This window comes from Mobula birostris, chromosome 4 (genome assembly GCF_030028105.1).
Source record: "Mobula birostris isolate sMobBir1 chromosome 4, sMobBir1.hap1, whole genome shotgun sequence".
Classification (NCBI taxonomy): Eukaryota; Metazoa; Chordata; class Chondrichthyes; order Myliobatiformes; family Myliobatidae; genus Mobula; species Mobula birostris.
The window spans coordinates 105,357,858-105,374,075 of record NC_092373.1 but is presented as its reverse complement, the minus strand read 5'-3'; the positions used below and the strand labels follow the sequence as shown (position 1 = coordinate 105,374,075).

The 16,218-nt window shown below is 42.7% G+C and overlaps 1 protein-coding gene across 3 annotated transcripts in view; it reads right to left on the bottom strand.

Moving 5' to 3' along the window:
- Positions 1–12,892: 12,892 nt before the first annotated feature.
- Positions 12,893–16,218, bottom strand: part of trim2b (tripartite motif containing 2b) — a 227,051-nt gene continuing 223,725 nt past the window's right edge. For all 3 annotated transcript variants that reach the window (XM_072255852.1, XM_072255854.1, XM_072255853.1), the window contains exons 11-12: positions 14,705–14,845; positions 12,893–14,510 (exon numbers count right to left, since the gene is read on the bottom strand). In XM_072255852.1, the coding sequence (XP_072111953.1) occupies positions 14,358–14,510; positions 14,705–14,845 (294 nt within the window). In that variant the 3' untranslated portion in view covers positions 12,893–14,357. The remainder of the gene's footprint in view (positions 14,511–14,704; positions 14,846–16,218) is intronic.

Sequence of the window (16,218 nt, the reverse complement as noted above, 5' to 3'; positions counted from 1 at the left end):
CACTTTCAGGGAGCTATTGTGGAAGTTTCAGTAAGACAAGGGTTAAAGACAATATCCAGCAGAGGGTGACTGCTGTCGTGTGTAGACATACCCAGACAAGGGAAATCTTTGATCTGAGACTGCCGGCGCCAACCTTGCCCGTTGCAGACAGACTGTGGCAGTGTGGACTCAAAACAGTCGAGTGAGGCCTCTGCAATGAGTATTTCTAGAAAGGTTTTCCTAAAACGTAGCACTCCTTTACACAATAGAGGGTGTCAAAGACAGTCACGATAGGAATAACAGAACAATGTGAAACATACCTAACACCTGAGGGACAATTGTCTTTACTAACTTCAAAATATCATCAGTTGTCCACTTGAAGTTTCGATTGACTTGCAAGTAAGGAATTCAAACATTTGGTCAAAATCCAGAACTGATAAGCCAATTCTGTATAAGAATAGAAAGTTTTCTCAAAGTTCAAAATAAATTTATTATCAAAGTACATTTATGTCACCATACACAACTGTGGGATTCACTTTCTTGGGGCATGCTCAATAAATGCAAATATAAAAAAAAATAAAAATAATAACAAGACTAAATATCAGGAATGTGAGATAAAGAATTGTTAAAAATGAGTTCATAGGTTGTGGGAACATTTCAGTGATGGGGAAAGTGAAGTTTCCCCTTTGGTTCAAGAGCCTGGTGGTTGACGGATTATAACTGTGCTTGAACCTGGTGGTGTGAGCTCTGAGGCTCCTGTACCTCTTCCTGATGGCAGCAGAGAGATGAGAGCATGACCTGGGCGGTGGGGGTCTCTGATGATGGATGCTGCTTTCCTATGTAAATATGCCCAGTGGTGGGAGGGCTTTACCCCCGATGGACTGGCTTCAAAACGGCATGGGTGACAGGGACATGCTGTTCTCCATCAGCACAAGTTAATTGAAAATATGCTTGCGTTGTAAGAATGGCACACATTCTGTGCCCAGTTATTTATTTCATTGAAGGTGACGGAACGATGATTTTTTTTTAGTAGTGGATTATCTTAGAGAGGCTGAACAACGCACTTAATCCTATTTCTTATGTATGCTTTATCATTCACAGAACAAGATATATATATATATATATATACTTGTTCAATGGAGATGCAAGAGACTGGAGATACTGGAACCTGGGGCTGCTGGAGAAACTCAGCATGTGGAACAATATCTGTGCAAGGTTAGGAACTGTCAGCATGTCTGGTCAAAATCCTGTATCAGACTGAAAGTGGAGAGGAGTAATGGTGGCATAGAAAGAGTACTGGGTGGGGGGGGAGGGGAAGGATTTGATGAGTGGTGGAGTAGAGTTAGGAGACTCTGGCTAGTGAATAATAAGTAGAGTCAAAAGAACAGAGAGAGGAAGAAGGAAAAAGGGACATAAACAGATGGAGTAAGGTGGGAGGAGGAAAGTGTGAAAATTAAAAGCTGCTGGAATGAGAAGTAAGAAGACAAAGGCAAAGGCTAGAGCTGGACTGTAACACATAAAGGAAATGGAAATGAGCCTCCAGCCTGGCCCTGCCTGGCACAATCCTCTTTCGTCCATCAATCACCCCAGATTGAATCCTACTTTTATTGAAGAAAGCTATTGCCTTTATTTATTCTCACAGGATTCTATCTACAGTGGATTCTGGTTAATTGGACGTGCATTTTGGCCCAAATAAGCAGCTGTCACAGCTGAAGTTTCATGGAAATAGTTTTTTAAAAAATCAAACCATGTTTAACTGAGTAAAAACTGTATTTAATTGAAATACAGAACACTACTAATATTACGACAGTACTATAAAACTGTATTAGTTCCTAACTGTTATTGAAGTAATTCATCACGTGTATGCTGCCCTGTTCTTTTGATCTGACTGCAAATACACAAAATCAGAGCAAACACCTATTGCCTTCCTGCATGAAGTAATGTCAAAAATCACTGCTTTTTAATTTGGTGCTGGTTGACCCAATGAATAACGTATCACAAATAAACACAACTAAAGCTTTTTAAAAAAACTGTCTGCTCCAAGCATGATGTAGTGTCTAATGGCCACACACGTGCTCACAACTGATGCTAGTCAGAAATTGTTGCATCCTCCAAATCTTCATTCAGTGTAGCATTCAAGGTGATTGTCAAAACCTTCAAATTCTTCCTAGAAGTAGTGAAAGAGTTTCATTTTCACTCAGGCTGTTTCTCACACCTCCATTCCTGATTGCTTGAAACTGCACCGAGCAAACAATTCTGAATTGCCTTACTGGTTATTTCTTGCCAACTATCAGTGACAAAAACCACTGTTTTTTGAACACCAACACACACAACTGACACTGTTTAAAAACTGTTCATTCAAGCATGGTGTTTTATCTAACAGCCACACAGGTACACGAGACAGACACTAGTTGGAAACCGTTCAGCAACAGTCTCCTGCCCCAATTAAGTGAAATGGTGTCTCAAATAAACAAAGGAAAACCCGGCTATTTTTGTTCTTTAAGAGTTATCCCAAAAAAGTTCGAGAAATTGATATTCATCCCATCAGGTTAGAGGCTACCCAGACGGAATATACGGTGTTTCTCCTCCAGCTTTGTGGCCCCATCACGACAGTAGAGGAGGCCACTAATGGACATGTTGGAATGGGAAATGGAATTAAAATGGGTGGTCACTGGGAGATCCCTCTTTTTCTGGCGGACTGAGCGTAGGTCTCACCGATATTGGATGACCTCCGGATCATTCGGGAGAATGAGGAGTTTACAGATAGTAGCTTCAGGGAGGTAGTTACACCAAAGGAGCAGCGCACAGGTCATAGTCATAGTCATACTTTATTGATCCCAGGGGGAAACTGGTTTTCGTTACAGTTGCACCATAAATAATAAATAGTAATAGAACCATAAATAGTTAAATAGTAATATGTAAATTATGCCAGTAAATTATGAAATAAGTCCACGACCAGCCTATCGGCTCGGGGTGTCTGACCCTCCAAGGGAGGAGTTGTAAAGTTTGATGGCCACAGGCAGGAATGACTTCCTATGACGCTCTGTGCTGCATCTCGGTGGAATGAGTCTCTGGCTGAATGTACTCCTGCGCCCACCCAGTACATTATGTAGTGGCTGGGAGACATTGACCAAGATGGCAATCAATTTAGACAGCATCCTCTATTCAGACACCACCGTGAGACAGTCTAACCAAATCTAATTTGGTTACCGTCAGGCGAGGGAAGGGAAAAGGGTGGGCAGAGCAGGGTTCCCCTGTGGCCATTCCCCTCAACAACAAGTATACCGATTTGGATACTGTTGCAGGGGATGACTTAACTGGGACAAGCTGCCCAGGTGGATCTCTGGCACTGAGTCTGGTTCTGCAGTGCAGAAGGGAGGGTGGAAGAAGAGGAGAGTGGTAGTGATAAGGGACTCGATAGTTAGAGCTACAGACAGGAGGTTCTGTGGTCGTGACAGAGACTCCCGGATGGTTTGTTGCCTCCTGGGTGGCAGGGTCAGGGATGTCCCTGATCGCATGCACAGCATTCTGAAGTGGGAGGGTGATCAGCCAGATGTCATGGTACACATCGGTACCAATGACATAGGAAGAAAGAGTGAGGAGGTCCTGAAGAGTGAGCGTAGAGAGCTTGATAGGAAGTTAAAAAGCAAGACCTCGAGGGTGGTAATCTCAGAATTGCTACCTGTGCCACATGCCAGTGAGGGTAAGAATAGGATGCTCCGGCGGATGAACATGTGGCTGAGGAACTGGTGTAGGGGGCAGGGTTTCAGATTTCAGGATCATTGGGACCTCTTCTGGGGCAGGTGGGACCTGTATAAGAGAGATGGGTTACACTTGAACTACAAGGGGACCAATATCCTTGCAGGGAGGTTTGTTAGTGCTTTTGGGGAGGGTATAAACTAGATTTGCAGTGGGATGGAAACCAGAGTACCAGAGCAGATAGTGGAGCGGGGGTGAAAATAAATGATGTTAAAAGTTCACGCAAAGTCACAAATAGAAAGGTTGTGTGTGGTGGTAATAATCTTCTGAGGTGTGTCTATTTCAATGCAAGGAGTATTGTGGGGAAGGCAGATAAGCTGAGGGCATGGACTGACACATGGAAGTACGACATTATAGCCATCAGTGAAACTTGGCTACAGGAGGGGCAGGACTGCCAGTTCCAGGGTTCTGATGTTTCAGACGTGATAAGAGGCAGAGGAATGAAGGGTGGGGGGGGGGGGGTGACATTGCCAGTCAGGGAAAATGTTACAGCAGTGCTCAGGCAGGACAGATTAGAGGCCTTGTCTACCGAGGCCTTATGGGTGGAGCTGAGAAACAGGAAAGGTGTGACTACATTAACGGGGTTGTATTATAGACCACCCAATAGTCAGCGAGAATTGGAGGAGCAAATCTGCAGAGAGATAGCAGACAACTTCAGGAAACATAAAGTTGTGATAGTAGGGGATTTTAATTTTCCACATATTGATTGGGACTCCCATACTGTTAAAGGTTTAGATGGGTTAGAATTTGTTAAAATGTGCTCAGGAAAGTTTTATATATCCAGGTACCGACTAGAGAGGATGCAATATTAGAACTCCTATTAGGAAACAATATAGGACAGGTGATGGAAGTACATGTAGGGGAAAATTCGGTTCCAGTGATCATAACACCATTAATTTCAACATGATCATGCATAAAGACAGATGTGGTCCTTGGGTTGAGGTTCTAAACTGGAAAAAGGCCAAATTTAAAGAAATGAGAAAGGATCTAAAGAGCATGGATTGGGACAGGTTGTTCACTGGCAAGGATGTGATTGGTACGTGGGAGGGCTTCAAAGCAAAAATTTTGAGAGTGCAGAGTTTGTATATTCCTGTCAGGATTAAAGGCAAAGTGAATAAGGAACCTTGGTTCTCAAGGGATGTTGGAACTCTGATAAAGAAGAAGAGAGAGATATAGGACATGTCTAGGAAACGGAGAAAATAAGGTGCTTGAGGAGTATAAAAAGTGCAAAAAATACTTAAAAAAGAAATCAGGAGGGCTACAAGAAGACATGAGGTTGCTTTGGCAGTCAAGGTGAAGGATAATCCAAAGAGTTTATAGATAGAACATAGGATAGTACAGCAAAGCACAGTACAGGCCTTTCAGCCCACAATGTTGTGCCGACCCTCAAACCCTGCCTCCCATATAAACCCCACCTTAAATTCCTCCATATATCTGTCCAGTAGTCTCTTAAATTTCACTAGTGTATCCGCCTCCACCACCGACTCAGGCAGTACATTCCATGCACCAACCACTCTCTGAGTAAAAAAACTTCCTCTAATATCCCCCTTGAACTTCCCACCCCTTACCTTAAAGCCATGTCCTCTTGTATTGAGCAGTGGTGCCCTGGGGAAGAGGTGCTGGCTATCCACTTTATCTGTTCCTCTTAAAATCTTGTATACCTCTATCATGTCTCCTCTCATCCTCCTTCTCTCCAAAGAGTAAAGCCCTAGCTACCGTAATCTCTGATCATAATCCATACTCTCTAAACCAGGCAGCATCCTGGTAAATCTCCTCTGTACCCTTTCCAATGCTTCCACATCCTTCCTATAGTGAGGTGACCAGAACTGGACATAGTACTCTAAGTGTGGCCTGGCCATGGTTTTATAGAGCTGCATCATTACCTCGCGACTCTTGAACTCTATCCCTCGACTTATGAAAGCTAACACCCCATACGATTTCTTAACTACCCTATCCACCTGTGAGGCAACTTTCAGGGATCTGTGGACATGTACCCCCAGATCCCTGTGCTCCTCCACACTACCAAGTATCCTGCCATTTACTTTCTACTCTGCCTTGGAGTTTGTCCTTCCAAAGTGTACAGCGTCACGCTTCTCCGGGTTGAGCTCCATCTGCCACTTCTCAGCCCACTCTGCATCCTATCAATGTCTCTCTGCAATCTTCGACAATCCTCTACACTATCTACAACACCACCAACCTTTGTGCAGTCTGCAATCTTGCCAACCCACCCTTCTACCCCCACATCCAGGTCGTTAATAAAAATCACGAAAAGTAGAGGTCCCAGAACTGATCCGTGTGGGACACCACTAGTCACAACCCTCCAATCCGAATGCATTCTCTCCATCACAACCCTCTGCTTTCTACAGGCAAGCCAATTCTGAATCTACCTGGCCAAACTTCCCTGGATCCCATCCCTTCTGACTTTCTGAATAAGCCTACTGTGTGGAACCTTGTCAAATGCCTTACTAAAATCCATGTAGATCACATCCACTGCACTACCCTCATCTATATACCTGGTCACCAACTCAAAGAACTCTATCAGGCTTATTAGACATGAACTGCCCTTCACAAAGCTATGCTGACTGTCCCTGATCAGACCATGATTCTCTAAATGCCCATAGATCCTATCTCTGAGAATCTTTTCCAACAGATTTTCCACCACGGACGTAAGGCTCACTGGCCTATAATTACCCGGAATATCCCTGCTACCTTTTTTGAACAAGGGGACATTTGCCTCCCTCCGATCCTCCGGTACCATTTCCATGGACAACAAGAACATAAAGATCTTCGTCAGAGGCTCAGCTATCTCTTCCCTCACCTCATGGAGCAGCCTGGGGAATATTCTGTCAGGCCCCGGGGACTTATCTGTCCTAATGTTTTTTAACAACTCCAATGCCTCCTCTCCCTAAATATCAACATGCTCCAGAACATCAACCTCACTCATATTGTCCTCATCGTCATCAAGTTCCCTCTCATTGGTGAATACTGATGAGAAGTATTCATTGAGGACCTCGCTCACTTCCACAGCCTCCAGGCACATCTACCCACTTTTATCTCTAATCGGTCCTACCTTCACTCCTGTTATCCTTTTGGTCTTCACATAATTGAAGAATGCCTTGGGGTTTTCCTTTACCCTACTCACCAAGGCCTTCTCATGCCCCCTTCTTAAGATCCTTTCTTGCTACCCTATATTCCTCAATAGACCCATCTGATCCTTGCTTCCTAAACCTCATGTATGCTGCCTTCTTCCACCTGACTAGATTTTCCACCTCACTTGTCACCCATGGTTCCATCACCCTACCATTCTTTGTCTTCCTCACCGGGACAAATTTATCCCAACATCCTGCAAGAGATCCCTAAACATCGACCACATGTCCATAGTACATTTCCCTGCAAAAACATCATCCCAATTCACACCCGCAAGTTCTAGCCTTATAGCCTCATAATTTGCGCTTCTCCAATTAAAAATTTTCCTGTCCTCAAGTCAAGTCAAGTCATTTTTATTGTCATTTCAACCATAACTGCTGGTACAGAACATAGTGAAAATGAGACAATGTTTTCCAGGACCATGGTGCTACATGAAACAATACAGAAACTACACTGAACTACGCAAGAAGAAACACAAAAACTACACTACAGATGCAATTTAATGTGGAAAAATGTGAGGTTATCCACTTTGGTGGCAAAAACAGGAAAACAGGAAAACAGATTATTATCTGAATGGTGGCCGATTAGGTAAAGGGGAGGTGCAACGAGACCTGGGTGTCATTATACACCAGTCATTGAAAGTGGGCATGCAGGTACAGCAGGTGGTGAAAAAGGCGAATGGTATGCTGGCATTCATAGCAAGAGGATTCGAGTACAGGAGCAGGGAGGTACTTCTGCAGTTGTACATGGCCTTGGTGAGACCACACCTAGAGTATTGTGTGCAGTTTCGGTCCCCTAATCTGAGGAAAGACATCCTTGCCATAGAGGGGGTACAAAGAAGGTTCACCAGATTGATTCCTGGGATGGCAGGACTTCCAAATGATGAAAGACTGGATCGACTAGACTTATTCTCACTGGAATTTAGAAGATTGAGGGGGGATCTGATTAAAACATAAAGGGATTGGACAGGCTAGATGCAGGAAGATTGTTCTTGATGTTGGGGAAGTCCAGAACGAGGGGTCACAGTTTGAGGATAAAGGGGAAGCCTTTTAGGACCGAGATGAGGAAAAACTTCTTCACACAGAGAGTGGTGAATCTGTGGAATTCTCTACCACAGGAAACAGTTGAGGCCAGTTCATTGGCTATATTTAAGAGGGAGTTAGATAAGGCCTTTGTGGCGAAAGGGATCAGAGGGTATGGAGAGAAGGCAGGTATAGGGTTCAGAGTTGGATGATCACCCATGATCGTACTGAATGGCGGTGCAGGCTCGAAGGGCCGAATGGCCTACTCTTGCACCTATTTTCGATGTTTCTATGTTACACTAGACTACAGACCTATCCAGGACAGCATAAAGTCCACAAAACAGTGCAGGCACTACAATAAATAATAAGCAAGACAGTAGGCACAGAAGAGGGCATAGTAGGTTGGTGTCAAGCCAGGCTCTGGGTATTGAAGAGTCTGATGGCTTGGCGGAAGAAACTGTTACATAGTCTGGTCGTGAGAGCCTGAATGCTTTGGTGCTTTTTTCCAGATGGCAGGAGGGAGAAGAGTTTACATGAGGGGTGCGTGGGATCCTTCAAAATGCTGTTTGCTTTGCAGATGCAGCGTGTGGTGTAAGTGTCTGTGATGGTGGTAAGAGAGACCCTGATGATCTTCTCAGCTAACCTTACTATCCACTGCAGGGATCCGAGATGGTGCAATTCCCGAACCAGGCTGACCTCACTATCCGCTGCAGAGATCCGAGATGGTGCAATTTCCGAACCAGGCCGTGATGCAGCTGCTCAGGATGCTCTCAATACAACCTCTGTAGAATGTGGTGAGGATGGGGGGGGCGTGGGAGATGGACTTTTCTCAGCCTTCGCAGAAAGTAGAGACGCTGCTGGGCTTTCTTCGCTATGGAGCTGGTGTTGAGGGACCAGGTGAGATTCTCCGCCAGGTGAACACCAAGAAACTTGGTGTCCTCTCTGATTCTATCATTTTCCATGATAATGCTAAAGGCCAGGGAGCAGTGGTCACTGTTCCCCAGATGCTCACCCACTGAGAGATCTGTGAACTGACCCGGTTCGTTACCTAATACTAGATCTAGTATGACTTTCCCCCTAGTCGGCCTGTCAACATATTTTGACAGGAATCTGTCCTGGACACACTTAACAAACTCTGCCCCGTCTAAACCCTTGGAACTAATTAGGTCCCAATCAATATTACGGAAGTTAAAGTCACCCATGATAACAAACCTGTTATTTTTGCACCTTTCCAAAATATGCCTCCCAATCTGCTCCTCGGTATCTCTGCTGCTACCAGGAGGCCTATAGAATACTCTCAATAGAGTAACTGCTCCCTTCCTGTTCCTGACTTCCACCCACACTGACTCAAAAAGAGGATCCTGCTATATTACCTACCCTTTCTGTAGCTGTAATAATAATATATTGAGAATCTATTCCTGCCCTCTGTGATGGCCACTACATCATAATTCCATGTGTGTATCCAAGCTGTCAGTTCATCACCTTTGTTCCTGATGCTTCTTGCATTGAAGTACACGCACTTTAGCCCTTCTACCTTACCACCTTTACACCTTTTATTCTGTTTCTCTTTCCTCAAAGCCTCTCTATATATTAGATCTGGCTTTACTCCATGCACTTCTTTCACTGCTCTATCGTTCCGGGTCCCATCCCCCTTGCAAATTAGTTTAAACCCTCCTGAACCATGTCAGCAAACCTACCTGCAAGGATATTGCTCCCCCTTGAGTTCAAGTGCAACCTATCCAATCTGTACAGGTCCCACCTTCCCCAGAAGAGATCCCAATGATCCAAAAATCTAAAACCCTGCTCCCTGTACCAACTCCTCAGCCACGCATTCAACTGCCATCTCCTCCAATTCTTACCATCACTGTCACATAGCACTGGCAGCAATTCTGAGAACGCCACCCTTGAGGTCCTGTTCTCCAGCCTTCTGCCTAGTTCCCAAAACTCACACTTCAGGACTTCATCCCTCTTCCTGCCTATGTCATTGGTACCAACATGTATCACGACTTCTGGTTGCTTTCCCTCTCGTAACAAGATGTCGTGTACCCGGTCAGAGACATCCCGGACCCTGGTACCCGGGAGGCAACAAACCATGCGGGTGTCCTTCTCACGTCCACAAAGTCTCCTGTCTGCTCCCCTGACTATAGAGTCCCCAATGACGACAGCTCTCCTCTTCTCCGTCCCACCCTTCTGCACCACTGGGTCAGACTCAGTGCTGGAGGCCCTGCCACCGTGGCTCACCCCGGTCGGTCATCCCCGCCAACTGTATCCAGGGCAGTAAACTTAATATTCAGGGGAATGGCTACAGGGGTGCTCTGCACTACCTGTCTGCTCACCTTCGCTTTCCCCCCTCTGACTGTCACCCAACGACCTGCTTCCGACAGCCTAGGTGTGACTACCTCCCTGTAGCTCTCATCTATGACTGCTTCATTCTCCCTTATGAGTCGATGGTCATCCAGCTGCTGCTCCAGATTCCTTACATGGTCTTCCAGATCACCCAGCCACATGCACTTCTGGCAGATGTGACTCTGCTTGAGAGGGGAGTTCCCCCACGACTGCCACATCCCACATGAGAGGCACATCACCGTCTCAGGAGGCATTGTGAAGACTAACTGGGAACAAGCTTGTCCTCCGCCTCTTTTCGTCGAAGCCTCCCGAGTCAAAGCCTCAAAGCTCCACTCCTTCACTGGCCCTCTCAGTCACTGGCTGCTTTCCACAGGCCTCTCTGCTTGAGCTATCCATCTATTTATCTGTTTGAGCTGTTCAAGCTGCTTGGTCACCTGACCTCGATTGCCCAATCAGCTGCTTTCTGCTGAGCTATTCAAATCTTGATTGACTTGATTGCTTCTAAAGGCATATTAAGAGCAAAAGGATATTAAGGGATAAAATTGGTCCTCTTGAAGATCAGAGTGGTCGGCTATGTATGGAACCAAAAGAAATGGGGGAGATCTTAAATGGGTTTTTTGCATCTGTATTTACTAAGGAAACCAGCATGGAGTCGATGGAAATAAGGCAAACAAGTAGTGAGGTCATGGAATCTATACAGATTGAAGAGGAGGAGGTGCTTGCTATCTTGAGGCAAATCAGAGTAGATAAATCCCCAGGACCTGACAGGGTATTCCCTCAGACCTTGAAGAAGACTAGTGTTGAAATTGCAGGGGCCCTAGCAGATATATTTAAAATGTCGCTGTCTACAGGTGAGGTGCCGGAGGATTGGAGGATAGCTCATGTTTAAAAATGGCTCTAAAAGTAATCTGGGAAATTATAGGCCAGTAAGTTTGACATTGGTAGTAGGTAAATTATTGGAAGGAGTACTAAGAGATAGGATCTACAAGTATTTGGATAGACAGGGACTTATTAGGGAGAGTCAACATAGTTTTTTGTGTGGTAGTTCATGTTCGACAGATCTGTTGGGAGTTTCTCGAGGAGGTTACCAGGAAAGTGGATGAAGGGAAGGCAGTGGATATTGTCTACATGGACTTCAGTAAGGCCTTTGACAAGGCCCTGCATGGGAGGTTAGTTAGGAAGATTCAGTCGCTAGGTATACATGGAGAGGTGGTAAATTGGATTAGACATTGGCTCAGACATTGGCTCAATGGAAGAAGCCAGAGAGTGATAGTGGAGGATTGCTTCTCAGACTGGAGGCCTATGACGAGTGGTGTGCCACAGGGATCAGTGCTGGGTCCATTGTTATTTGTCATCTATGTCAATGATCTGGATGATAATGTGGTAAATTGGATCAGCAAATTTGCTAATGATAGAAAGACTGGAGGTGCAGTGGACAGTGAGGAAGGTTTTTAAAGCTTGCAGAGGGATTTGGACCAACTAGAAAAATGGGCTGAAAAATGGCAGATGGAGTTTAATACAGACAAGCGTGAGGTATCGCACTTTGGAAGGACAAACCAAGGTAGAACATACAAGGTAAATGGTAGGGCACTGAGGAGTGCAGTAGAACAAAGGGACCTGGGAATACAGATACAAAATTCCCTAAAAGTGGCGTCACAGGTAGATAGGGTCATAAAGAGAGCTTTTGGTACATTGGCCTTTATAAATCAGAGTATTGAGTATAAGAGTTGGAATATTATGTTGAGGTTGTATAATGGTAGAGCTCCAATCTACCCAGTTTATCCAAGTGACCTTGGATCCCATGCATTTTAATCTTCTAGATCAGACTCCTCTCAAGGACCTTGTCAAATGTCTTACTAAAATCCACTACTATACCCCCATCAACCAGCTTTATCATTTCCTCAAAATATTTAGTCACATTTGTAAGGCATGCTGATTGTTCCCTGTAAGGCCATTTATCCAAATGCAAGTAATCTTATCCAGTAACTTGTCTACCACTTATGTAGGGCTCATTCGCCAATAATTTCCAATATTTCATATTGTCTTTTCTAAATAAAGAAACACTATTTCTCGGACCTCACCTATGTCAATCTCCTCCTGCCTCTCTCAATACCCTGTGAAAGATCCCATCAGGCCTCGGGGGCTCAGTCACCTTAGTGTTCTTTGCCTCCTTCTTGATCTAAAGACGAATAGAGTACTGGTGTGTCCCAAAGTTGCTAGAGCTATCCCCCCATCTGCACTGCACATTTAAATCAGAATATTTTCTTACTGCAATAACCTGAACATAAATCAAAATCAATGTTTACTTTTAGGAAACAAAATGCATGTAAAACAACAATGTGCAGACAATGCATGACTTTAAAAAACATTCCTCATACACTGTATATAAAACAACTGAATAGAATGTTGTAATATTTAAATAATGTATCAGTTGTCCCCATTAAACATGGTAGCATCAGATTTTTAACGGTTTTCTTATAAAAAGTAGTACACTTGTTAAGGCCTTGTCATTTATACTGTTGTGATCTTGGGTGATAGTAGTGGTTAGGGATAGTGGTGAAAAAGTTACTTGTTCTTTGAAATACAATAGAAAGTATGAAAACACAACAAAAGGAAGCAAAAGAAGAGTTACATTCACAAACAATACATTCACACTTTAATTATTCAATACTTTAAGCATCACATTTTATTTACCGGTTTCAGCCTATTTGTTCTCCCAAACAATTTCTATGGGCACTTGGTTTCAAAATATTTGGCAACAAAGAAGCATTTGTTAATACATTAGAGAGAAAATATAAATAGTTTGGTTGAACATTTTTACAGAGAAAGTTTACAGTGCAGCACTTTGCTGTTTGAACCTTCTCAGGAGAGATGAATTGCTTATTGGTCCAAATAAAATATTTCTAACCCTTATAGGTAACGAGCAAACAATTTACATCATTTCTCTTCCCACATTCCACAACCTTGAATGAAGAAAGCAGACCGTAAGAATTAAATAATTGTAAAACAACTGTTGTGAATTTTGTAAATCAGTATTCATAATTTAATATTTTAGTGCACTTCACAAGAATGCCAAGTTTCTTCCTTTTATGCAATCTGAGCATGTATTCGGATTAGGATAAACAGATGCGAATTAAACATATGATCAGGCCAAAATAAACAAACAAATCTTTCAAGAAACTTAATTCAATTAATGGCGGAGGAATAAAATGTCAGTGCAGTTTCATTTGCATCCATTTGCTCAGCAGATTGTATCTCTGCTGGATTTACTACAGAAAATCATTCAAGATGCTATTCAGTTTCTTCAGTTTTCTTGCATCAGAATTGAGAGTTTGCACAGCTAATAATGAGGCACCTGGCAAACATCATGGACTTTAGTTAAAACAGAGAAACTGAATAAAACTCTTAGTTACCAATTATTGGATGCCATTATACTCAAATATATCTAGAATTCGAAGTATAATGTTGATTTCCTCATGAATTTGGATTGGAACTTAACTTTGGGATGGGTCCTGCTACAACGACTCTGTTTTATAAAGGGCTTTCATCAATATGATACAGCAAAGGAACAAAGCTCTAAATGCAGAACAGCTACTTACCCTACATACAAAAATGAGGAGTTAATTGCAAGGGCCCAGTAGAATATGTAGAGAAATTATGAGAATTATAGCTGTGAGGACAAGGCATAAAAATTCAAATGGTTGTTCATTTGCAGCTATTTACTTGAAATCTCATCAATTGAAATAAAAACTTTCAGTACAGAATGAAACTTTTCTTTAACAATTCGAGTATGTTTCATTCTAAATTTATTGTCAGTCTGCTGCATAACCCTATATCTGCAAAGTCACTTGTGCAATCCGTTTATTAGATTTATGACAGCTTTATTTGAATCCTGTGAATCCAAAGCAACAACATTATAAAGAATAGAGAGAAGCCTTGTACAAAACTGCACATTTTCTTCCTTGTGCAGTGGATAATTAAACTAGCAACAGAAAAGGTGCCAAACAAAAACAAATCTCCAAACGGACAAATTTCAAACTAAAGTGAAATTTCGCTGATTTTCTAATGCAGGTTATTAAGGTTTGTCGATCCAAAGATCTAGTGCTACTGTAAATAGCGATAAACCTTGTAGCAATGATTTCCGGAGTCAGCTACCACCACGTGACCGTCAGAAGTCAATGCTAGACCTTGTGGGCCATACAAAGGGTCAGCAGAAGTGTTAATGTAGGAGAGGAATGATCCATTTCCATCAAACACCTGTTGAAAAGTAGAAATAAATAGAAATTAGCATTAACACTGCATCCAGGGATCTATATTTTGCTATCAAAACTACAGAAAAATACTGTCAATGACAGGAATTGTTTTAATTACACTTCTCTGCTTACTACAATGTTTTATAAGTTTTATATTTTATATAATAACTTCAACAAAAATGCAGATAAAGCCGTTACCTGTATGCGACTATTTCCCCAGTCAGCAACTATAATATTTCCATTGGAATCCACGGCTACTCCAGTTGGAGCATTAAACTGACCATTTCCTTCTCCATTAGATCCAAATTTTAACACAAACTCACCATCTGTGTTGAATACCTACATGTAAAAATGAAGAAGTCAAAACTAACGATACAACTTTTGATCTTCTAATCTAATATTTAGTCTTGAATAAAATATTTTTATCATTAAAGAGAGCCCATAACCAAATAAAATTCCTGGAGCTTAATTCATACATACACAAAGCTTTAATCTGAAGCAGACTGAACTCCACTTGCTGTAAGATAAACGGATTTTAAAATACACACTAAGATTGGAAGACTTTCATTTGAAGTTTAATTTTCTATAAATTTAACTATTTAATATAAAATCTGATAAGTCATTTTGCTGCTGTATAATATTTTGTCTAGGCACATTTGGAGTGTGGCCGAGTCTCCACCCACTAGATTCTATCGATACTTCTCGATGCCTGAATAAAGCATTGAGCATAATCCAACACATTACCTGCCCTGGATATTCTCTCTTCCCCCCTCTTCCCTCGGGCAGAAGATAAAAAAGCCTGAAAGCAGCTTCTGCCCACTGGTATGACAAATGAATGGTTCCCTGGTGCATTATGATTCACCCTTGACCTTCCTGTTGACCTCATTATGATCTTGCACCTTCTCTGTAATTACACTTTATTCTGCACTGTTATTACTCGTTTACCTTTTTCTATTTCAATGCACTGTGAAATGATCCCTGCACCACTTGGTAAAATGTGTGCAGACAACATCCACTGTCTTTCCTACATCAACTTTATAAGAGTGGTTAGACATAACTACCCATACACTAAGTCATTCCATGTTTACACCCGAACCCAAGGGGGTTCAATATCCTCACAGGCAGGTTTAATAGAGCTGTTAGGGAGGGTTTAAACTAATTTGGCAGGGGATAGGAACTGGAGTGATAGGGCTGAGGAAGGGGAAAACAGAAATAAATCAAAGATAGCGTGCAACAGAGATGATAGACAGGCAGGTGATGAAGCATAATCAGAGTCAGTGGGACGATTTACAAGGCAATAGCATGGTGCAGTTAAAACAGAAAGCAACAAATACTGGACTGAAACTGTCATATTTGAATGCACGCACCATAAAAAATAAAATGGGCGATCTTGAAATTCAGCTACAGATTGGCAAGTATGATGGCATGGCCATCTCTGAAACTTGGCTAAAGGATGGCTGAATGTCCGAAGTTATATGGTGTTTTGGTATGGTGATAGGTTTGTAGGCAGAGGGGCTCTAAGAAATAATATTAAATTATTAGAAAGGAATGACATTGGATTGGAGGGTGTAGTCTCTATGGGTTGAGTTAAGAAATGACAAGGGTAAAAGGACCCTAATGGCAATTGCTGTTGCAAACAGCAGCCAGGATGTGGATTACAAATTACAGCAGGAGATAGAAAAGGCGTGTCAGAACAGTGAAGTCATGATAAT